Raw genomic sequence first — 25,008 nt, 5'->3', positions numbered from 1 at the left:
TATACCTTTAGCATTCATACAAGCCTGGTACTTCTCTATAGCTGTACTTTCTTTTCCAAAATGTTTTTCAAGTTTTTCTTTTTTTTAGATCTGAACTCTTCAGCTCTTTATATGATTTGCAAAGTTCCTTACAGTCTTGAAGTATTTATTGCTGTTACTGTTATTGATACCCAACCAATCTGCTAATTTCTTTAATGGAACAGCTTCTTCATCAGAGTAAGTGCTAGATCTTGTGACTAATTTTCTTTGAGGAATTCAAATCTATTGTGGGTTAACCCAAGTAGGTAACTCAGGACCCTAAAGACACTTTCTCACTCCCCCCGTCACTCTCTCTGTGGGTTGGCGGAAAGGAAAGGAAGAGTGAAAGTAAGAAAACATGGGGCAAGAGAAAATTTGTTTAGTAAGTCACAGAGAAGTGGGAGAGAAGGAAAACAAAACAAGCAGTGTAAAGGCAATCGCTCCCCACCTCCCACAGGCAGATCGATGCCCAGCCACTTTCCAAGAAAAAGATGGCCACCTTCCCTAAACCCTTCCCTTTTTTATTGCTGAGCATGACGTTGTTATATGGGATAGAGTATCTCTTTGGTTAATTCGAGTCATATATTTGGCTGTGTCCTCTCTCAGCCTCTTGTGCACTGCCCAACTACTCACTGGGGGGATGAAGTGAGAAACAGAGAAGGCCTTGGCACTGTGCAGCTTGCATTCAGACACAGCTAACACACCGGTGTGCTACCACCATTGTTTTGGTCCCAAACCTAAACCACAGCGCTATATGGGCTGCTTTGGTGAGAATTAACTCTGTCCCAGCCACACCCAGTACATCTCACTGCTCTGCTCTCGTTATCTGCTCTCGTTATCTTCTCTCTCTCTCTCTCTCTCTCTCTCTCTCTCTCTCTTCTCTATATTTAAATCCATCCACAATTTCCTACACTTACCAGGCCCTGCCAATGTATTGATATGAATTCACCTGTGGCTGGAGCTCTTAAATTCAAAATTGTATTCTTCCTGAACAGTCAGGCTGGTACCATAAAAATAGGTACACTCTACCTTGGATGTGTGTATGAAGCATGTACTGCATGCTTACACGATGTTTAGGAGAAAGCTGCCAGTTTGTTGTCCACAGCAGCTTTTATTCATGCACTGCTGGGACGCTGTCAGTAAGCTTTTTAGGCCAGTCTTGGAGAAAAAAAAATAAAAAAAGACAGATACAAAAAGGTTTTGCAGACCTGTGTCTCTCTTGCATCGGAGCTATACAGTCTTGCACACACACAACTGAACACAGTTAAAAAAAAAAAAAAAGAAGAAGAGGAGAAAATCCTTTTACCCTTCACACCTTGACATATTTGAAGATTAAAAACATTGCATGCTTTCTAAGGGACTGTTAATCTTCTTCTTTTTACTTGGGCATCCACTTCTGCTAATTCCTTAGTCAGAAAGTGGGAGCTCCTCTGTGAGCACTGCAGATTTATTCATCTTAATGTTTGTTTGTTTGTTTTTAATAGAAGAGAACAGTAAGTCACTTTGGCTCCATGGTCCATATACTGCCACACCATTACCTTGCCTTCTGTTTTTCAGTTTTGCTCAAATCTCTCCCACATTTGTCATATACTCCACCTACATGCAAAATGTTGGTGTCTCACTCCAAGCCCACTCTGTTTTTTTTTGTTTGTTTGTTTTTTTCTTCCTCTGAATCTGACCAGCTTCTCAAACAACAGGGTGGACATTTCTACTCCTTTCTTAAGCCTTGAGACATTTCTGTATCTTGTAGGTAATTACTCCCATGAAAGGCAAAATTTGCTAAATGACTTTCTACCTTTTAGTAGAAATGGAAACAGAAAAGACAGAAGGGAAAAGGAGGCTGCCAAATTTCCCAGCTTTCAGTGCCAGAATATCACTTGGGAGCAAGCAGGGAACTGAAAAATATAGTCATGCTGATATATATCATAAACAAAAAGGTAAATCTTTTTTAAATGCACCATTAGAAGGTCAGGGAATAAGCACTGACTTCATTTTTTTTTTTTTTTTTCAGATTTATTCTGAAAGAGACCTGGATATTTTAATGCATTTTTAGTACCTCAAATCAAAATAAGTAGTATTTTAGAAGCTTTTTTGTAGTCACCTCCTAACCACACTTTTTTATATGAACATTAAAGTCTGAGGCTTAAAACTTAAGTTCAGAGAAAGCACTATACCCTTTACAGTTTACAAACAGCTTTCATAAAAAGTGCACTTTAAAATATTCCGTCTATAGAAAACAATGTCTGCAGTATGTATGCTTATACTGTTCATTTTGTGTTGTCAGTTTATAAATAATTTACATTTCTTTTAAATTTCAACCAGAAAAAAAAAAAAAAAAAGTCCTCCACAGTAGTCTAATATCTCTTTCAAAAGGATTCCTGAGGCTAAAAAAGCAATAAGAGGTGTAAGCCAGTACAACAGCAGGAAAGAAAAAAAAATACATTAAAAATCTCATGTCGTAAATCCTCCCTTACTTTCAGGGGAATGGGGACCTTGCAGAAGTGGGTAGGTACTACTGCCACTGTCAGCTAACTGCCACTAGCTCAAGGACAAAATACCAGGAAATACTTTGCAGGGAATATCTGTGGGTTGGTTTGACTCAACCATAGATTAGATAAGGTGTTTTCCAATTTTATAAAGTAGCACAGACACTGCTTTTGTATCAAAAGTCTTGCACTGAAGGCCTGCTATAGACAGATTGCACAACAACAAGCTGTTCAGGTGGAAGCACAATATATTATCTGCTATGCAGTCGTATAGCAGCTCTCACAAGCAATGGATAAGATATCCCTAACAACATATCAATAATTAAGGGCAGACGACAGGCTTGCTTCTAAGAGATTGTGCAAGCAGTGAAGGGGGAGAAATCTTTCCTGTCAAGTGCATCTCCCTTACTGCTGCAGGCAGAGGGGAAGGCAGATTCAGTGAAGCTGCAATCTCCTCCAGAGAATGGAAAGTCAGCAGAGACCGAACTTCAGACTAGTGGCTAGGTAGCCTCACACAGTGAAAAAGCAACATCCATTCAGGGCTACAGTAACATTACTTCAGTTGGGGAATGGGTAAATGATGAAGCAGAGAAACAGAGATGCCCTGAAAGCGCCTTTAAAATTCCAGAGCTTGAACTACCCTGGCTCAATGCTGAGCATGTCTGTAATATACTCCCTTCCCCAGTTGTGCCTGGGATTGTTGCCATTTATTGATGTGCAAATTAGAAAGTCAAATTCCTTTCCTTTCAGATTTATAATCTAAGACATACACTCAGATAAGAGGGGAAAAAAGAAGAGGGGAAACTATACAGAGATAAGTGAATATAAGGAAAAATTGTCACACCTTGTTTAAAAGTTTTATTGCTGTTCTTAGGGCCTTTTTCTTTTCTGTCAGAGTACAGCTGAGATGATAAATGGCATGTAAGAACTTCATTCACATGAAAAAAAGTTGATTAAACATAGAAATCTTAATGGCCTGGTTTTGCTATAATTCTAGTTCTATAGGTTTCTAATTATGTAGTCTGTATTCAAACAGCTAAGTCTTTGGGCTTCTCATACTGCTGTTTACACCTTGTTGATTCCTTCTTAACCTTTAAGAGCTATTGAGAAATTAGTAGATTATTCTTTTTCACCAGCTATAAGTAAGGCATGACTATAAGAACAAAGGATGATAGAAACTGCAGTGGATTAAATGGACAATAACTGAAAAAAAATATATTTCAAAGACACGCAAATGTCAGTAGTATTAAGATAATATGGTGCTCAAGTGGATGCCTCAGAATGGCAGCTGAAAATTACTGGGATTAACCGGGAACTATGCTCTTAATGCTAATGAAGTACTGCTGGGGATAGGAAAGCAGCAGCAAAGCATAATGACAGGGTGAGCACACCTTAGTTGCTATGCATTTCATAGAACACAGGAAAATAACATCCCCTCATCTAGTATGTCTTCAGATCATTTTATAACATAGTGTTCTTCACAAAAGTTTACAAACATATTGCAATCCCAAACCAGAGCACCAAGAGCTGGGGAAAATACCAGTTAATCAGAAATAACAAAAATAACTAAATAAATAAATAAATGAGAAATTCACTATGATTTATTTTAAATATTTTACATTTTCATATTGTAAGATTAAAAAGAATGTATATTTTCTAAATCCAGTTTGGCTAAGAGACAAAGAATAGCATAGGTCAAGCTGAAGTGCCACTTTTCATGCAACTCTATAGGTAAAGATATTGGTGGAGACTGCAAGGAGGAAACAGGAGGTAACTTCTGTCACGCAACATTCTCAGTTCCAATTTTTCTTTTTCTTTAATCAACAATATGTCTCATGGTGGTATCCCCACTGCCAGTTGAGGCCAGAAGTGTATATCAAGATATCGATGAGCAAAGATTATTATGAGCTGTTTTTCCTTTGAGGAGTCAAGATTTTAGACTGATCACATATTTCAGGCTGAGGCACTAAGGGACATTCATATGCCTAACTTGCACTGTTTTCAATAAGAGCTGTGTCCCAGTACTCGTAAGAAGCCATGTCTCTGTTACTACAAGTAAGCTGAGAAATCCCATCTAAGAAACACCAGCTGCATTTCTGGGCTAGGGTCAAATGCTTGCTGGCACAAGAATCAAAGAGGAAAATGAAGAGTGGCTGATTCACTTCCGCTTTTTCCATTAAGTAAACAGTTGAAAATCTGATTCAGTTACTTGCTTATCCAAATAGTACTTGTTTAAAATCTTGTGGCTATTGATGTAAGACACAGTCAAGGAGAAGCCTCATTAAACTAAAATTCCTCGGTGCATTTGAGATGCAGCGACAGCACCCAGAGAGCTGATAAAAGTAGCAGTGCTGCAACTTGAATGGCAAGCAAGAACTATACAAAGTCTTCAGTACCAACCCTCATTAACCAAGCTATGCACTTCTTGGTTTTCAGTGCATGTAAGAACACTGCTTATCATGAAGTTTGAGAGATGTAGCAGAAGATCCTCTTTTCATTGGACAAGAGACCTTTAATAACTAGCCACAGCAATGACTTTTATATGATGTTTAGTTGAAATATTGAGAAGAATCCATAAGTACCAAATATTTGTTGATATTTATAACAGTTATTGGAACATCAAAGGAATGGAAATATGCTGTAATATTTTTGTACCTTGGTTATATTTTTTCCACCAGTGTCAAAAAGCTCTAGAAAATAGCTGATGTTGAAGCACACTGCATTAGATCACAATAAATAATGAAATGCTTCATGCCTTCAAGAGAATATAATGAAAGCTTAATAACAATACATTGGGAACTTATGATTATTTATATTTCAGAGCTGAGTCCTATACTGTGGTCTGTGTCAATTTCTTTTACATCTAAAAATAACTTATGAAACAGTAATACAATAAATGAAGAAAGAGACAAATATTATTTACTTAGAGGAGTTTGTTTTTCTTTTCCCAAATGTATCATTATCTTCAAACAGAGGGGAGTGTTTTAGTTCACACAAACTTCTCTCACACAGAAAATTATCCATTAGTACCTTCATGGCAATAATTTTAGCACAGTAAAGGAGATATCCTCAAGCTCTCAGTGGGATCCAGCTCTATTAGCATCTAGTCCCAGCAATCCACAACAGTCTATATTCAAAGCTTAACAGCACAGAAACAGCTGTACTGGATCAGACTAAAAGTTCAGCTAGCCAAGTGCCTTATCTCCAGCACTAGGGATAAGCATATGTCTAGGGAACAGGCCAAGCAGAGATGCTGCCTCCACAAGCACAATTCCAACCTACAACTGTCTCAGGTGCTTCTGACACCAAGCATAGTGCAAACCTTGAGGATTTTCCCTTTTATACATAAATTTATCAATTTATGCAGCTTTCTGTTGAACTATGATGCATTTTTACCAAGTCCTGTCTGTTGACAACAAATTCCAAAACTCTACTAGTTACTGTGTGAATGACCTCCTTGCTTTATTATAAAACTGGTTCTTACTAGCTTTGTTTAGCACTTATTTTTTCTATTTGAAGAGAGAATGAACCAGCAATCCCTATCAAATATATCTGTATCATTTATAATTTTGTAAACCACTGTAATATTTTCCCCTTGTATCAAGTGGGCCACCACATGGCATATAGTTTTTCCTATTGTCACGACAAGATGTCAGCTCTACAGACTTTCACATTCTAGGATCTCTCCTGAATCCCTTTTGTCCCAAGTTAGCACAGTGGTTTTAAGCATGAAGTTTCTTGTCACTGTTCTTAATTCATGTATTTCATTTGATTCCTTTGAACTCCAGGGTGAAACCATCTGGCTCTCCTGGCTTGTTTCTGTTCATTTTATCCACTTGTTCCACATCTCCTATACAGTCCATTTAAGAAAAACTTGCCAATAAGCCCTTTAGGAAAAAAAAAAAAAAAAAAAGCCAGTCTGTAATATACCCAGTTTCTTCCACAGTAAATATTGATATATCGAATTCATTTGGGTTTCTCTTACACCTTGATTCTTAGCTGATCCTACAAATGTACTGGAACATTTTCTCTTCTTGATATATTTCAAGTAAGATTAAATACTACTTTCAATTACCTTTGCTAGCTTTTCCTCAAACGTTTTCTTCCTTCTTCCTTTTTTTTTTTTTTTTTTTTTTGGGTGATGGTGGTGGTGTAGGGTAAGGGACAAGGGTGGTTTACTGCATTTTCAAATTTAATCTCCCAAAATTCAAGGATCTTCTCTTTCAGTTGGAAAACAACTTCAGCTTTTCAAATTATGTCTTCAGCATTTGTATTACTTTGCTTTCTCTTCTGTTTATCCTCACCAATTTCTCCTTCTCAAGTGATTCTGCTAGGTAATATGTATTGACCCTGTGTTTTTATTTTTTATTTTTCCAACACAGTCCCCAGGCTCCCTGGAAAAAAATTAATTCTCTTAGCTTCCCCTTTTAGCTTCTTTTTAACAATATTCCTTGTTTTTATGTTGCTCTCCTTTTTGATGTTGATTACCATATAATTGTCTATACTTCCTATTTTGCCTCTAGATGCAAACTGCAAGTAAATACATTTTAAAGAACTAGCTGAACTTAGACCTGAGATAATGCAGAGCGCTCCCTTAAATTACCATTCCCTGTGACAAACTGGAGCAGTTGGAGCATTCTAGAGATTACATATATGAAATAAGAAGATAGGCCAGGGATATTTGAAAGCAGTAGTAAATAAATAAATAAACAAACAAACAACATGACAATACAATAAAACAGCAATAATAAATTAAAATATCCACCTTTCACTTACCTTTATCCTATCATTCCCAGTGCAGCCATACTTTCCCTTACCTTGTCAGCTCACCCACCTTTGGAGCGAGCACTCTGCTGCTAATGTTATAGATGTGGCTGGATGTCCCTCTCAGGATGGGATAGGGAGCGGGGACCCGTGTTTTATAATTTCATTTTAAAAGTGATCAATACAGTGTTTTAAGCATTAATAAAACAAAACAGTGACAACAACCAAATATATGTATCTATGGAAACTTGCTGCATGTTTTCAGTAGTTCCATATTATAAAGCTCATTACAGAATTCTTGTGCATATGTATGACTGTGCATCAGCCCTTGGCAAGGTTTTAGCTGGCTGCCCTAAGTTCACTGAGATGCTGTACTGGTTGTAGGTGTCAAGGTGCTGGGAGTGGTGGTGGAGGGATGGGCATGGGTCCACAGGTGGTCCTGTGCCAGAAACATCTGGTTCTGGGGGAGCCACCACAAGACATAGCTGAATCCATCAGCCAAGCTCGTGGAGCCTCTGGGAAAATATTGCTAAGAAAGGGCAAAATGCAGCATGACAGAGAGAGGAGTGAGGAAAATAATGTGAGAAACAGCCCTGTGAACACCAAGACCGGAGAGGAAGGAGCAGGGGGAGATGCACCAGGAGCCAGAGCAGAGATTCCCCTGCAGGCTGTGAAGAATCACAGAATCATCTAGGTTGGAAGAGACCTCCAAGATCATCTAGTCCAACCTCTGACCTAACACTAACAAGTCTTCCACTAAACCACTAAACCATATCACTAAGCTTTACATCTAAACGTCTTTTAAAGACCTCCAGGGATGGTGACTCAACCACTTCCCTGGACAGCCCATTCCAATGCCTAACAAGAAGACTATGACAGAGCAGGTATTTCCCTGCAGCCCATGGAGAGGACTAAGCCAGGGCACATATCCCCACTGCAGCCCATGGAGGACCCTGTATTGAAGCAGGTGGATGTACTCTGAAGGAACTGTGGCCCATGGAGAGCCCTTGGTGGAGCAGCCTTATCCTGAAGGACCACATTCCATGGGAAGAACCCATGCTGAAGTGGGGAAAAGTGTGAGGAGGAAGGAGTGGCAGAGAGGAGCTGTTATAGACCAGCCACAGCCCCCTGCTCTGCCTGCAGTGCTCGGCAAAAGGGGAGGTAGAGAAGTTGGGAAAGAAGGAGTGAAGTTGAGTGTGGGAAAAAGAAACGGGGTGGGGGAGTAGGTGTTTGAGTTTTTGTCTCTGTTTCTCACCATCTAACACTATATTAACTGGCAATAAATTTAATTACTTTTCCCCAGGTTGAGTCTGTTTTGCCTGTGATGGTAACTGGCAACTGATTTCCATGTCTTTATCTTGACTCATGTCCTGTTGAGCAGGGCAAGTGAGAGAGTGGCTGGGTGGGCAGCTGGCAGCTGGCTGAGGTCAACCCACCACAGATGGGCATGTTGCAACTCAAGATGAGCCTGGAAGTGGATGTACAGGATAAAGTTTTACAGTCCTTTACTAGTTAGTTGCCTTTTTTGTTTTTTTTTTCCAATGTATGGCCACTAATTGCTCTCATCTTGTTTGCAATACTTTGACAAAGAATAACATGTGCTCTCTTCCTTTGTTTAAGACTGTTTTCTCTAACCTCTTGCATAACGCACAAAACCAGATATGCATACAGTTGGGCACAGTCTATCATAAAATTTTCTGTTGACATTCCTACCAGCTAAAACCCAGCAGACACACCGCTGTCTCAGCTAGATCATTCCCTAACTGGGTTATCCACATTCAGAGCCCTGGAGTGGCTGCTCAGCCCCTCAGCTGCTTATAGCAGGTTCATAAATGAAGGACAAACCACGCAAACAGCAATAGCAGTTCCTTGGCAGTTCTCTTCTCCATGTGGTTCTGCATCCTTCCTGCCTGCAACTTTTGCTCTCCTGTGAAAGACTACAAATCACAGACTCAGTCTTTCATCAGGTCTTTTAGTATAGGTTCTGGAAACAGTATACAGTTGTACATTAAATACCAAGCCTTGAATCTGGAAATTTCATTGTAACTAGACAAACATAGGACTGAGAAATCTCCAAGATTTTATCTGCAATACAAAGAGAGACTAGGACTATTAAAAATAAAATAAAAATTAATTAACACTAATAGTAAATGTTGTTAATATATTCATTCTCTTACCTGTTTCCTGCCATGCCTGTTAGGACCACAATCTCATTTACCTCGTCATCTCAATTTGTTCTGGGACTATGTTCTCACAGTAAGGAGTTGTGTTAAGCTTACATTTTCACACCTAAAAAGGTTGTTTGGATATTTTTTTAACCTTTGTTTTCCAGACCTTAGTAGCTAACTTACTTGGCTGGACTAATGACACAAAATTCTGTGTGGAGAGATACATGCACTTTCTCCATTCATAAAAATACCATTCGAAATAGGATACAAGTTTTTGAATGAAAGGATACCAAATGGAAAGAAGAAATGGAAAATATATAGAGATTATATAATCATAATTTGATTTTAAGTTGTTCTTATGTTCCGTAAATGCAAACTTCCATTCCTGTGGAAGGACGGTGTTTTACCCTGTTAGCTTATAGCATGCACACTTTCTCAGGGAGCTGTGCTACTCTAAACGTGGGGGGAAATGCAGATCGCAATGATCTGGTGTTCTCCATGATGCTGGGTGTTCCAGATCACATCTGCTATAGAGAGAATAAACTCTGTTTCTGTAATTGCGTAACAGAGCAAATACTATATGATTTGCACTGACGGAGTTATACTAACATGTTCTCTTGTGTTTACTGCTGATGGTTGTTTACCTGTAACTGTAGTTAATCACTTATCTACAGAAATTAAAGCATCTAAAACACCGAGTATCTCAGCCTCTCCCAAAACTTTTTTTTTTTCATATTTTACCTTTCAGTCTAGCACTGAATTAGAATTACACATGCTATATTTCACCTGTATCTATTATTGTATTCTATGGACCTCTTATTTTAGAATGTGTTTGCACTGTACACAAATCCATCAGCCGCTCTTTGCTAGGCATTCAACTCAGAGCAAGGACAAAATTATTTCAAAAGGCATTCGCATGCAAAATGGATTTAATGAGCATTAAAAAATGCAGCATTTAGTTGTTTTTCACACTACTATCTGCAACATTTTATGTGTAAACACTGCAGAAAAGGGACATTTAAAAAAAGAGGAAAGGCAATTATTGCATTGAGCCGATTATGCAATGTGATCATTTTACAGAACACTAAAGGGGAAGTTCTTAAGCACTGCAGGAGGTTTTATTGTAAAGTGTAATTTTTAGACAGGCAATAATGCTCCCACCTGTTTCTTTTTGTGTGACACTTTTTATTACACCAATTTCCCTACTCCCTGCAAAACACTAAAAAAAGAAAAAAAAAAAAGAAAAGGTCCCAGCTGTGAAATGAAGATACATCCCCTCACACTGTCAGGATGTTTAACACAAACTGAAATTTAATCTATTAGGTATGCATGCTGTATCTCAGCAAAAATATTACCTGCTTCTTACTCTGTTATCTACTATATCACAGCATAATTCCACAGTGCAGTTGTAATGTCAATGAAATATTGGTGTAAAAGGTTACAACCTGAATATTTACATAATCCTTTAAAATAATTGGCTTTTTGTTGCAAAGCCTACCAAACTACCTTTCTGGAATGTTTCACTAGGCAAATAATTTTTTTAAAGTTTGTATGATATTCTTCATAAGATTTTAGAACTTTTTATGGAAAATGAACACCCATTCAACACAGCATATAACAGATGCCTAATAAATCATGGCAAGAGATATCATTAGAATGAACTCTTTTAAAATGAAAATAATTTAAAAATTGGCAAACTACCCAAAGAAAGTAATTACAACAACGATGGCAAAATGCTGGCCAATGTTGCCAAGTTTGGCTTCAACAAAGATTTGGACTGGTATCAGTGACTATTAACTAGAATTATTTTAAATATAAATTCATCATTGAATTTGGATACTGAAAAGGTTCACCATTGTTAGCAGTTATGTGTATTATGTACTACAAAACTTCTTACCTGGTCTATATCACATGCTAAGTGATTAGTCTATGTTGCACATGATATATTTTCTCTGTACCTTCCCCACTGAAAGAGCTCTGAAATATACTGCTTAATACTGATGAAGTTTTCTTATATGTATCCTCTGCTGCCTGTGTGGGTGCAGAAACTACATGGTTAACTGTTCAATAAAATTTCAGTGCAGTTTCTGAGAGAATGTTACAAACTTTGTTCATGATGAGAATTTTCTATGTGATTAACAATAATCATCAGATACAGAACAATTAACATTAGCCGACGTGGGTTATATGGCATCAGATCAAGTTAATAGTAGGCTGTTTATGAGTTAGCAATCACCTACTCAAATATAAACAGTTTCTCTTGGAGAAACACAAGTTCACACTTCTACAAATAAACAAATGTGGAAAGCCTAAATACGAAGACCAAAAAGCACTGATTAAAACAAGACAAGCTTTTCGAGAAACATAAGGTACAAGAGAGAAAGAGAAAGAGGACAGAGATCCTGCATTTTTAAGAGATAGGCTCGAACTAATTGTTGACCAGATCAAATTCAAAGAAAGACAACTTGGAACAGACAGAAATTAAGGTTGCAAGTTTCAGCAGAAAATCCCAAAGTTGAAAGGCAAGAATAGGAGAACCTGAGCCAACCTCAGAGCTGTTTCACAGTGATAAGGAACACAGGGCTGAGAACCGCGAGAAGGGGTTTTTACTTTTGTTGAAGCATACACCCACTGATATGATACTTTGTATGGTAGCCTTTATTTAAGAATATATTTATAGAATCTCACCCAAAGCTGTCTGCAGCATGTGCCCCTGGAAACTTAACTGTAAACTTACAGTGTTCAGAAGGCATAAAACTGAGAAAAAAATGTATACTTGAGTTATTGAGAGGTATTAGAGGACAGTGCTAGTTCTAGGATCAAAGCAAAGGAGGACAGGGAGAGTCACAGTTTGTTAAAAGTGCACTGGTTATGGCAAAATTCAAAACCATCCACTTTTCCACCTGAGACTAAGATCATCCAAATCTAAACATGCAACAGTGAAAGTCCAGTATTTAGTTTTCCTTCTTCCTGTTTACCTACTTTATTGCAGTTGTAGGTGATTCTTTCCAGAGAAACCTGGAAATAGATTTTTACAATTTGTGATTTCTTACGAACAAATATACATAAAGGTAAGGCAGAAATAGTTTGATACCACATTCATATTTTACTAGAATAGTATTTCATTCTGGATATAGACAAATTCATCCAATTTTCCAAATCATTAATATTTATTGATACTGACTGAGAGTCCAGCTTGGGCTGTGGATTCATTCTGCAATGTGATTTATAAACACAGAAACTTGTATGCTTTTCCAGATTCATTACAATAATTCATACAGGTGGAGTTGATACTAACATTCCTTTCTAGGCTGCTAGGTATTCATGGCACAGTCCAGACAGTATTCTGAATAAAATTTATGCAGAAAATGAGGTAATTTCTTACAGAACCTCCATCTCATCTGATAGAGAAGCTGAAAAGGCTATCATGTCAAAGCAGGAAGGAAAGAATTGTACATGGATAAAAAGCTGGCTGTTAGACTAATGAATCAGAATCTAACCCTGCCATTACAATGCAGTTTCAAAGCAATATTGGCAAACTACTTACACTAAAATGTTAACAGGTGAATGTCAAGTGGGTTTCTGTTATTTTCTGTGTCTCTGATTTCAGACTCTTGGGCATAGATTTGTAGATGTGCTAAGAACTCAGTGTTAAGATTCAAACCAATGATGAGCTACCTTCTGAGTGTGATGCTATGTCACATCAAATACTCTTGGGAAAACAGGGACTGTGTTCAACATCAGACATAAAAAATGTGATCTTTTTTGTTGATTTTCATCGTAGGATTTTTTCTGCTTCAGTTCCCAGCTGTAAATTGGAGGCAACTGAATACCCTAATTGTCCACAGCTGTGATAAAAATAAACGTAATAATTTGCTAAGTTCTCAGATGCTATGGGCAAGAAACACACGAACATTTATGTAGAAAATTTAATTATGTGATTTGAAGGCATGCATCAAATAAGGCCTGAGTCATACAGATCATTTGTAACTACCATTCATAACTACTATTCCACTGAAGGAGTCAGGAATCGTCTTCAAAGGCTATCTCCTGTCCATAACGTCAAAGTTTTCAGGAAACAAAGTATTAGACATTTCTTATATTATAATGAAAGTCAGGAAATCTGAATATGTTGCTTCAAGCAGTTTTCCGAATACTTTCCTTAGGTTCAGAGATATTTCCACTTGGAATTAGTTTGAATCAAGGTAACTATACTGAGGAAGGAGAGATTTTCTACTCTTTTTTTTATAATACATTTTATCCTTGAGTCAATGGCAAAACGATTCATGAAGTAAATGTTTCAATAAATTTCTAATTAGCAAACACTGAAAACTCTGAAGAAATGACTGTGTCTGTAGATGAAGGGAGACCAGGGGATGTTGTCTACCTTGGCTTGGTAAGATTTTGGTCACAGTCTCCTATGGTACCCTCGTACCTAGGCTGGGATGTTACAGCTGACTTGGATGCATATACTACTCATGGGTGAAAAACTGTCTGGACCACTGAACTAAAGGGACGCTCGGCCTTGTGGCTGGTTAAAAGTAGGCTTCTTCAGGAGTCTTTCCCAGGTCCTATCCTGTTTAACTGTTTAATATCAAAGACCTAGCTAAGGAGTTGTTGTTGACACCAAACTGGGGCTGTTTTCAGCACAATTGAGGGGAGGGCCATTGTTCAGAGGGATCTCCACAGGTTGGAGAAAGAGGCCAACAGGTTCCTCGCAAGAAGGGGGTAAATTCAGCAGGGGTAGATTCAGAATCTAGCACCTGAGATGAAAAAACCTGGGGGTCCTAGCTGACGGTAGGCTAAACATGAACCAGCATGAGTCCCATGCTCTGCTGTTTTCAGGTGACTGAAAACAGGTTAACTAACTTCACTCTAAGTTTTCTCTAAACTGAGAGCCCTATCAGGTCCTTCTCAAATGAAACAGCCATTCTCTGGGGTCACTGACAGAGTGGTGTTGTGTATTTCTCTGTCTTAATATTTCTTTCCATCAGCCTTTGCAAAATGTTTGTCTTACTCAGGGGAGTCAAGTGGGTATTGGAAAAACAGATATTTCATTTCATTTTCTGTGGTGATATCATACACATCGTTTACACAAGCCTTAGAGTGTTCTGAGTTTGATTATTTGATGTACATTCACTATTAAAAGTGATAAATTTTTCTCATATTACAACGTTTATTTGACTACACTTTAATTACTGAGTATATAAAAAATTAGTGTTTACTACTGATTGTCCTTTTCTCAGTAACTTTTTCATGACCATACAAATATTATTATTCTAATGAGGGATATATGTGAGTCTTCTCCTGAAACAAAAATATTTCTTATTTATTTCAGCAAGACCAAATATTTACTTTACATTAGTCAGTCAATATATACTGTGATTCCCTTGAGCTACATGGAATGGAAAGACCTCTCTCTACTGCACATGGGAGACAGCCAACTCCCTCTTTGTTTCCTGTGACCTAATTATTCTATTATATTTTGAGGTCCTTTATGAAATGACGCTGACTCAAAAAAAAAAAAAAGTATTTCATGCATGCTTCAGTGAGAGCAATGACTAAGAATATCAAATACTGAACCTTTCTTTCACTATGGGGGAGTTCTGAGTTCACTTTTGGAGCAGTGTTGAGTCATTAGACCATCCTGTTCAGATAGAATGGTATGTACAAGCTATAACTTGCAATTAAAAAGCACAGGCTTTTGAAACCTTCATTGCATTATTTGGTTTATATTTTTACAGCTATTTTTGTTTATTTTAAAATAATCAAAATATTATCTGGCAATATGTCTACAGAAACATCTAGACATTGAATATGAGTTCATAAAAAAAGATGTCTGATTTCTGGAGCTGATTTAAATTTTCTTCTTTGGAAAATGAACATTTTTTCAAAATTTTTATTTTTTTTCTATTTTGAATTTTTTCAAAAGAAAACTGTCCTGGTTTCAGTTAGGATAGAGTTATTTTTCCTCCTAGTAGCTGGTAGGGTGCTATGTTTTGGATTAGAATGAGAAGAGTGCTGATAACATGCTGATGTTTTAATCGTTGCAGAACAGTGCTTACACTAAGCCAAGGACTTTTCAGCTTCTTGCTCTGTCCTGCCAGCGGGCAGGCTAGGGGTGCAGCAGGAGCTGGGAGGGGACAGACCCAGGACAGCTGACCCAAACTGGCCAAAGGGGTATTCCATACCATCTGACGTCATGCTAAACAATATATAGGGGTGGCTAGCCAGGGTGGGGGGGCCGGCTGCTCGGGCATAGGCTGGGCATCGGTCAGCAGGTGGTGAGCAATTGCATTGTGCATCACTTGTTCCGTATACATTATTATTAGTAGTACTATTATTATTATTATTATTATTATTATTATTATCCTGTCTTAATAAACTGTCTTTATCTCAACTCACGGGCTTCACTTTCCTGTTTCTCTCCCCCATCCCAGAGAGGGAGGGGGGAGGGTGAGCGAACGGCTGTGTGGTGTTTAGCTGCCAACCAGGTTAAACCACAAAAAATTTGGTCTGCCAACTGGACATCAATCAGACAAAAATCCTCACAAATGCTAGCTAAATTTCCATTAAAATATTATGGATAATAGCATTCTTTTCCATAGTGAGTTGTGTTTATAAGGTCTGTTTAAAAAACAGTCTCTGTGGTAAAGTGATGGTTGTTATTTTCTCTTTTTTCCTTTCCACCATCAGAACATTTTAATTGAGAATGTCATCTCCTTATACATATAATATTCCCAAAAACAGCCTTCCACAGCTGTCTATAACTGGTGCCCAAACATCAAATCAAGAGGTCTAAATCCATGTGTGCAACCTGAAATTTTTAGAGAACACTCAGGTTTTGACAGTAGACCCTGAAGGCAATAAACTTAGCCAGAGTTGCACATAGAAGCAGGAGACCTTTTCAAAGGCACTGTGTAAGGAAGCCACTTCACCATCTTACCATTCCCATTCTGATATTGTGAACAGTAAAGTCATCCACAGCATGTGGGACTGGTGTTATGAAACACGTCACCTCAGAGCCCAAAAAGGCAAACCCAAGGACTAACAGCTCTATCAGTAACTTCCCTGTCACCTCTGAGGTATCCTGCCTCTGCTTGAAACCTCACCAGCCACAACACGTATTCCAGAGGGAACCGTGCCAGAGCATATAACAATCTGCGACACTTTAGTAATCCCCCACACAGCCTGCCTCTGGAAAATTGTTACAAAACAGGCAGGAAACCTGTCCCATTCTTTTTACTGGTATCACCACTCCGCTATAATAGTAATACAGTGCTTACCCAGAAGAACAACAACTGCCTCCAAAGTAATTCCCCTAATACTAATAAGCACAGGAACATGATCAGAATCACAGCTATCTTCATCCTCACAGTGATAATTGGAGAGAAAAAACAGCACAGTTAGAGACCTTGCAGATCTCCTCTTATACTCTCTCATGTTGCTTCACTGACTCATCCAGAATGGCTCATTTGCCTTTCCATCTTCCTTCTCCACCCCCTCTCCCACACCCCCACTTCTCTTTCCCCCCTTAGCCCACTCTCGGCACTCCTGTTCCAACAACGCTATATCTGGTCAAAGACCAGAAATGTGAGAAGAAGCACATCCATGCATAGCAACTAGAAGCCTCAGAGTCTGGGAGCCTGTCTAAACACATTACAGCAACCTATGCTGCACACATCCAAGTGACTGAGACCTTTTTTTTTTTTTTTAATCTCTATCAAAGCCATGGCCACCAGCTGGTCAAACCAAAACTTATACCCTGAAGCCTTAATTCTCCAATTCTTACACCTTGTAGACTGTTGTTCCCCACCTCTCTGATAAACCTCTGGACGATTTTGTTTAGAAAGGGGATGCAGAGGGCAGCTGATTTCCCAGAGATGTTAGTGTGAATAAGGTTGCCCTCCCAATCCCTGCTACAAGGCACTAAGTTAGGTAGGGCTTTTCCTTAGAACTGTGTTGTAGCTTTGAAAGGCAGTATGAAGGAATTCATGATGCACATAGCATGAGGGACAGAATCACTGCCAGGAGGGGCTTGGCGAAAGGCTAAGATGTGGTGAGTATACTCCAGCTTTAGCCTCACTCTGCCTTTCCCTTTTGGAAAAGAAGTACTCTGCAGCAGCCGTCTTTATCATGAATGTCATAACAGCCACAACCCTGCTTCATTCTTTCTCCATTTTCATCTCTAACATTCTGAAAACTGCTCTGAGATAGAGAGAAGTGTACCTATAGTAAGGTGTTCACTTACTGGTATGAGTCACTGCTACTTACAGGAAACAGGAGAGTTGACAGTGGATAGTGGACAGTGTATAGAAGTTAATCCACAGTGTGTAAATGGCTGTGAAGGACCACAGCTGGCTCTGAGGTCTCCATGAAGCCCACAGTTCATCACTTATCTTCTGACACTGACATATTTGGGCTCTGTGGACCTCTCCAATTTCTTACCAGAAGGTAATCATAATGTAGGCTGGGAGCATGACATTACTGTTTCTCATGCTAAGCAACTGCAAACTGTTCTCAGGAGGATGCCTATTTATTACTAGCTTTGCTCCGTGAAAGACTGACCTAATGAAGCAATACAGAACAGCTGATGTAGGCCGTTCTTGTGGAATGGACAATCAGAGGTGCATTTATGGCCACAAATATTTGGGCCCCCAAAGCTACTGTACAGAGGTGCCCTGCCCTGAGAGGTGCTCTCCTTGGTGCAGAATTTTATTTGGCTCCCCTTTCACAACCACATGTAATATTTTCATTTGAACCCATTAAGGCTGCAACTAAGCTTTCTTCTAAATAAAGATTAACAAATAAAAAAAATCGGTAAGCATCTCAATTGAAGATGCTTTTTAATTATTGTGTTTCAGTTAGTATCTCCTAATGATAACATAAAAAAAAATCTACAATATTACTGTACTAAATATATAATACTGTACATCAAGCTAAAACATACAAGTTTCATAGTTCTTTACTGCCTTCAGAAATGAGTTACAAACACTGGTGTCTTGAAGAAAATCTAATATGTGAGAAAATTAATTGCCTCTTTTTTAAGAGTAGTATTTCTGTAAAAAAAAAAAGAAAAAATGTTAGCCCATTTTCAGTAAAGATTATGAAAATGTGGTTATAAGTCATAGATAAAAAGCAAGATGAAGCTAGCCAAAAATAAACATAGATATAAAATTTGATATAGATATCTATATTTAGACATCTATCTTTGGTATCCCAAAATACAGAGGTAGATATCTGACTAAGTTAGCGTCTAAACTCCATGTAGTCAGCAGAGAAAAAGCAGCAGAAGCCCATGTGAGCAGCTCAGATGTAAATATCTACTGTACAGATGTTTAAAGACAGTTGAGATAGTTTCCACACCCTCAGAAACTGAAAAGCATCATGCCTCTTTGTTCCAGTACTCGGAGGTAAGTGAAAATGGAGGACTGGAACACTTAGTTGTTACTATGTACCTGTTCTCCACAGCCCCCCCCGCCCCCAAATTACATCCATTTGTCCAACCATCCAGCTATCTGTCTCACAAAACTATACAGTACAAAATAAAGAAATCAACAGATAACCTCCAAACTTTCTTATGATTTAAAGCCTCCAAGTGTGAAGGGCCAAACTGGCCCTCCCCTGAAACAAAAACAGGTAATTAAAAGTTTATAATGACTGCCTTACTTCTAAGTTTTTATCCCTATTGTGAATGTTAAATCAATAGTGAAAATCAAACACCTGAGGCTAGGATCCCCAAAGTCAATACGCCAAACAGAGAACTCAGCATGTAGTTGTCACCTGTTAAGTCATGTGGAAAACACTGAGATAGGGAAAACCCTAAATACTACCTAGCCAATTGCAACTCAGGGCAATCAGGGCTGATCTTTTTCCTAAAATTAAACTCTTGCATATTTTCCACTAAATTTTAAAGTAATAGGTTAACTGACTAAGTATCCCCTGATACTTAGGGGGATATTCAAAGATAAATTCTTTCTCCTTCAAGTATACGCTAAAGGCAAAAGGTGGTTGCACCTGAATTTTGTGAGATACCTACATAGGTATCTCAGAAACACATAGTAACTCAGAAGCACATAGGTACACTGAAGACCAAATGCATTAAGCATCATATAAGACCTACTATGAAGGAACCTTAGTGTTCTCGTCTCAAGTAGGGTAGAAGCATGATCTAGATGCTGTGTTTATCAGCTCAGTCAAGATTTGGATGGAAGAGTTACTTTAAAATGATACATGCATATAATCTATAGAAGAAAGGCACTTAGGGAGTTTAAATGATTTCAAAACAGAAATTTCAGACTTAAATGCATGATTCTACCTAAATCTGACTTAAGTTCCTCATATCAAGCAATTCTATGAAGTCAATAAAATTACACCAGAGAGAAATTCTGCCTTAAGTGACATGATTTGGGGCACATAATTTGCACCTTTTCCAGAAATAAAATACGTTTGCACTATTATTTTCGAGATCATTCTAAAGCTGCAGATCACCATTACCATATTAATCTTTTGAGTAGTAGGTTCGTGTTTAAGAAATTCCGTTCATATTAAGCAATGTGGTTATTTATGTTTCTTCATGGCTAAATGCATAACAGCTCATCAGAGAAGATGCTATTTTAACAAGAGAGGTCTATTTAAATAGTGGATTCTATGCAAGAGTTAATCTCTGCAGACCTTCCTTTAAAAATATTAGTGGCAGAGATGTTAAATTCCAAGTAAAACAGTTTTTATTCTTAAAGCAGACTACATCTTTTAAAACTCCAGCAGAAACAAGTAGCCAACTTGCACATGTCATTAAACTTCAAATTCCCTTATAAATGACAGCTAAAGCATACAGAAAGTTCAATATATTTTCTCTGAGGCTACTTGATGTGGGAAGATTTTCATGAGACGTTTTCTCTCCTATCATCAGTTCAATGATGTAAACACTGATTAAGCCTGTACTCCTTTCAGGTTGATATACCTGACTGAACAAAAAATAAATAAATAAATCTCACAGCTGGAATTCTTCCTGAAAACTAAAATAAATGACAAAGTAAAAGACCAATCTTCTATAGACACTTAATGAAGACAGGCTTCAAGGGGATTTCTATCCCAGAGATTATATTACACCCCAGGATGAGACAAAAACAGCAGATTTCTGCAGCTGAAGATTGCAATCACAGCAGAATAAAGAAAATAACAAAACATATTACTTGTTAAATCACTTACACTGGTTTTCCTTTGGATTCACAAGTCAGAATTATAGATTGTCCTTCTTCGGGCCATGAATTGGAAGAAATGATTTTAACTAAAGGTGTATCTAGGAAGAAAAGAAAATAGACATCTTGTTGATATACAGGAAAAAAGATGTATTATCTAAGAGTACATTCTTCTCTGCTTACAAAAGACTACACCCTAGATTTAATTTACACTCAGAGATGCTTTTATTTGAAGTTTTGTGCGATGTTCATTGTCTTCAAGAAGGCAATAAAAATGACCAATGGAACTAAAACTGTAAATTTTTATATTGCAAGGAAATACAGATAGAAAGTATGTGTAAGCTCCAAGGAAATAACTTTTTTCTTCTGTATTCAATGCAAATACTCCATAAGAGTATTCCAAAGTCTGATATCTACCAATGAAATAAAAAATATTGAAGATGAATAACAAGTACTCTGTGCAATTGTTTCTTTGTCTATTTATAGGCTGATATGATGGAATGCTGCTACTAAAGGTATGAATGCAATGATATACATTTGAATAAGAACACTTTATTGTTGCAGAAGCTTGAAATCATAATAAGAAAGTTACAATGGGCTTTCAGTTAAAATACCTTGTTACAGGCATTTTACAGGATATTATTTCTGAAATGCAATAATGCTGCCCCTAAAACAGAACTTTCTTTTTTACAAAATTTTCAAAGAGAATGTTTTAAATATCATTGAAAACCCCTATAGAAAAGTCTGTAATACATCCTAAAAACTTAAAAATATTTTCCTGTATACTGGAATTAACTTTCTGGTTATGACTTCAAAAAGATACGCGATATAAAAATTATGAATTCATGCAGAATGAAGTATTTGCAGGAGATCTTTAATTTTCAAAACATTTTGCCAGCTGGTTTGCGAAGATAGACCCTCATAAACTATTTTACATGAATGAAAGGGGCACCTCTTACAAGGAGAAACAAGACCGTACAGAAAGAAACACTTATACACAGAAACACCTATACACAAAATATTTTTCTCCTCAGGAAGAGGAAAAAGAGGTCACAGTCATAGTGAGGAAAGGAAAATAAAACTCCTTGTTTCTTGCGGTTGCCTAAGACAAAACACACATCATCTATAGCATAAGAAATGATTTAACCTGCAAATCTAAGGTTACTCAAGTTTTATTTAATCTAATTTGCAATTCCTATTTGCTTTAGGAGTGACACCACAGATATCCTATTATCAAGCAAATGTGAAAGAGCATGACAGTATGACACTACAAAATCAAATGAAAAAAAAAAAAGATGCTGTTATGGTACTTTTTTTTTTATTATTGAGATGCTAATAATCCTATTAATCACTAAGTGGCATATAAACATTTGAAAATGATAAAAGCTTTTTCCTACCTTTGATTTTTATTTTTGGAATATCACAATGTATCAGCATGGCATAAGACAAGAAAAGGGAAAGGCTCAGTGTAGACTTGTCATAAGGCCACTGAAAGCATTGTCGGCATCATTCAGATTTCAATACAGCTGCTCTAACCTTACACCAGTAGCAAATCTGCTCCACAAGTTCACATTTTTAAGGACCCTGGAAACCATTATGCAGGTGACTAATCCTTTGCAGGTCATGCAGGCATTTGCTTCATTTTTAGCACATGCTTAAGGCACTGACCTCAAATGCCTTAATAAATCAGGCCATCAAGTACTTCTGTGATTTCAGTGGTGCTACTGGAGATGAATAAATTACTCTCCTGACTATGCATTGGACCAGAGGAAGAAATTAGTATCAGATAGGAATACATGAAGAATTTAACAGAGGGAGGGAAACAACTAATGCGAGGAGATCAAGAGGTTTCCAGAGAAATATGAAAAAGGAACTAAACTTTGATGGAAGTAATCATGATAGCCACAAGTGAAGAAAGAAATGAAAGGCCCATCTAGGCAGCATTACTGGCTTAAATATTTAAAAGATGATCAGCATGTTACACATTACTGTAAATGACCCTAATAGTGATAGAAGAGGGGGATTTCAGACAATTAAGCTTGGATTTGCATGGATCAATGCAGTGCCATTTTCCCCAATTTGGAGTTCCCACGCCTGTTTTATTCAGTGTTCCAGACAATGCTCTGTTCTTCATGCACTTCCAAAAAGAGCTTACTAATAGGATATAGTAATAGATAGAATAGGTCTTATATTTATGCTTCTAACACACAGTAAGGTAGTGTAAGAAATATATTCCTTTGTGCTTTTCCCTGCTAATTTACTTTACATTACATACTTGTTACTTTAAAACAGGAAACACAGCAATTAATCCAATATATAGTTTTTAGGGAAGCTTACGATTCACAATTTCTGGTTTTTATTATCAGTTCTTTACAGGTGATATTCTTTTTTGGGTGCCTCATTCTCAGTGTTGCTGTTTCCACTTTTATTTTTATGCTGCCCTTGATTTATCTCCAGAATTAAAGTATACACTTATAAGGAGGAAAACTTAAAAAATAAGGAGAAAACTTAAAAATAAGGAGAAAACTTAAGACCAAGCCCTCTACTTTCATATCTATATTTAAAATGAGGGAAAAAAATATTAACTTGCATAAAAACTAACCTCAAAATGTTATTTTAAAAAAGATAGTAACCCTTGCTGACTGATATATTTCCAGAATTCTGTTACAAAATACTACCTCCTGCTAGAACTACTTCTTTTAGAAATATTTGACAAGTATGAATGTATTCTATCAATACACTGGGCATATATATGTATGACAATACCTGTCATACCCAGAAGTATTAATCACAACAACATGAATATCACCTAATCTTCAGAAAACACTTCCACCAGTAGAAAACAAAGTCTAAAGAAAGAAAAACAAAAACAAAAACAACTACAAAAAAACTGTAATACCGTAAAAATGTTGGTTATTTTCAAATATGCCCATCAGCTTGTTATTTGTAAGCATGTCTAAAAACTCTACTTTGTACCCAAACAAAACAAATGGAGTAGGTTCTAGGGTTTTATTGTGGGTCAGAGCTTCTTCTCTAAAATCAATAAAAGAATATCAATTTACACCAGTTAAACTTTAATAATTTGCATCTTTTTTTTTAGGATTTGGCCCAGTAATTTCATGGCAGTAAAATATTGTAGATGAATATTTAAAGCAGAATTCTGGACTAGTGATTAAAACTGCTTTACAATACCTACAAATATACTTTTTTCTTGAGCTCTAAGGACATTATGTAGGAGATAAATATTCCAAGAATAGTAGGTACTGGGAAAATCCAACCTAAAAAAAACAAAAACAACAACAAAAAAAAACACATTTCATATGAGTGTAGCAAGTCTTCACAGTAGAACACACTTGTTTCACTCCCCAGTGACTCATTTATTCACAAGCAACAGTGTGAAAGCTGTTTGGTCGTACAGTCTTGAGCTTGAATAATGAGGTACTTATGAGCTGCAATTGATTGTTAGCACCAGTGTGAACTGAGACTCAAAACATATCGTTAGACACAATGGCAAGATATCTTCTATCCCCCATGTGCGAAGAATCTGCCCTTTTGCTAGAAATAACGTTTTAACACTGATTACAGATAAAAACCATGGGATGGGGTTTTCAGATATATCCTTTCCTGTTTCAGCAGACCAAAGGCAAAAGTTTCACTGAGTGATTCTATTTCTTTTCTTTCTAGGATCTAGGCATATCTCATTGCACAAGACCTGAGAAGTCATTTCAAAGCTTTGGAAGACTTATCTATTTTTTAATCAATATCATCTTTATTCAGCCACATACAAAATCAGTGAATGCATGTGGAAAACTGACTTCAGTTATTCAGGTAATGAATGTTATCTGATACGTGAAGAAATTAAATGCTTCAGCACATGATTTTTGTTTTCCTCTTAGCTATAATTAATGGCAATTTAATACCTTACAGAACTGCTTTAGTGATTGATTTAATCTCTTTGAAACTATTTCAAAATAAAGGTAGTTCTTATCAGTCACCAGACCTTTGCAGTTAATCTGATCTCCAATGCTAAAAGTTTTTTTGTTGTTGTTGTTTGATATGCACTTGATATTTTACATGGTTTGAAGTAAGAAAGAATTAATTATGTGGGTTTATATACATATATATATATATTTATACCCCTAAAGAATTAATTAGCTAAAGCTCTTAAAAGGTTGCATGCAGTTTATCTATCTTCATATAAATTATTTCATATAAATTTCTTCAAATAAAGTAATCACATAGAAGCCACTGGAAGATTCCTGTATATTGTTAAAGCATATGTGCAAGTCCTTGACAGCCACAGAGTAAAAGCAGAAACTGAATGCATAAAAGAAAGTAAATTTGTTTAAGAACATAAAACAGATCATCATT

The 25,008-nt window shown here is 37.1% G+C and overlaps 1 protein-coding gene across 1 annotated transcript in view; it reads right to left on the bottom strand.

Annotated features, from left to right (window-relative positions):
• CADM2 (cell adhesion molecule 2) overlaps positions 1-25,008 on the bottom strand; it is a 645,157-nt gene that overhangs the window by 76,447 nt on the left and 543,702 nt on the right. The window contains exon 6 of the mRNA XM_035540482.1: positions 20,648-20,738. Coding sequence (XP_035396375.1) covers positions 20,648-20,738 — 91 coding nt within the window. The remainder of the gene's footprint in view (positions 1-20,647; positions 20,739-25,008) is intronic.

This window comes from Cygnus atratus, chromosome 1, assembly GCF_013377495.2.
Source record: "Cygnus atratus isolate AKBS03 ecotype Queensland, Australia chromosome 1, CAtr_DNAZoo_HiC_assembly, whole genome shotgun sequence".
Taxonomy (NCBI): Eukaryota; Metazoa; Chordata; class Aves; order Anseriformes; family Anatidae; genus Cygnus; species Cygnus atratus.
The sequence above is the reverse complement of the archived record's forward strand: the minus strand, read 5'-3'. Positions and strand labels throughout refer to the sequence as shown.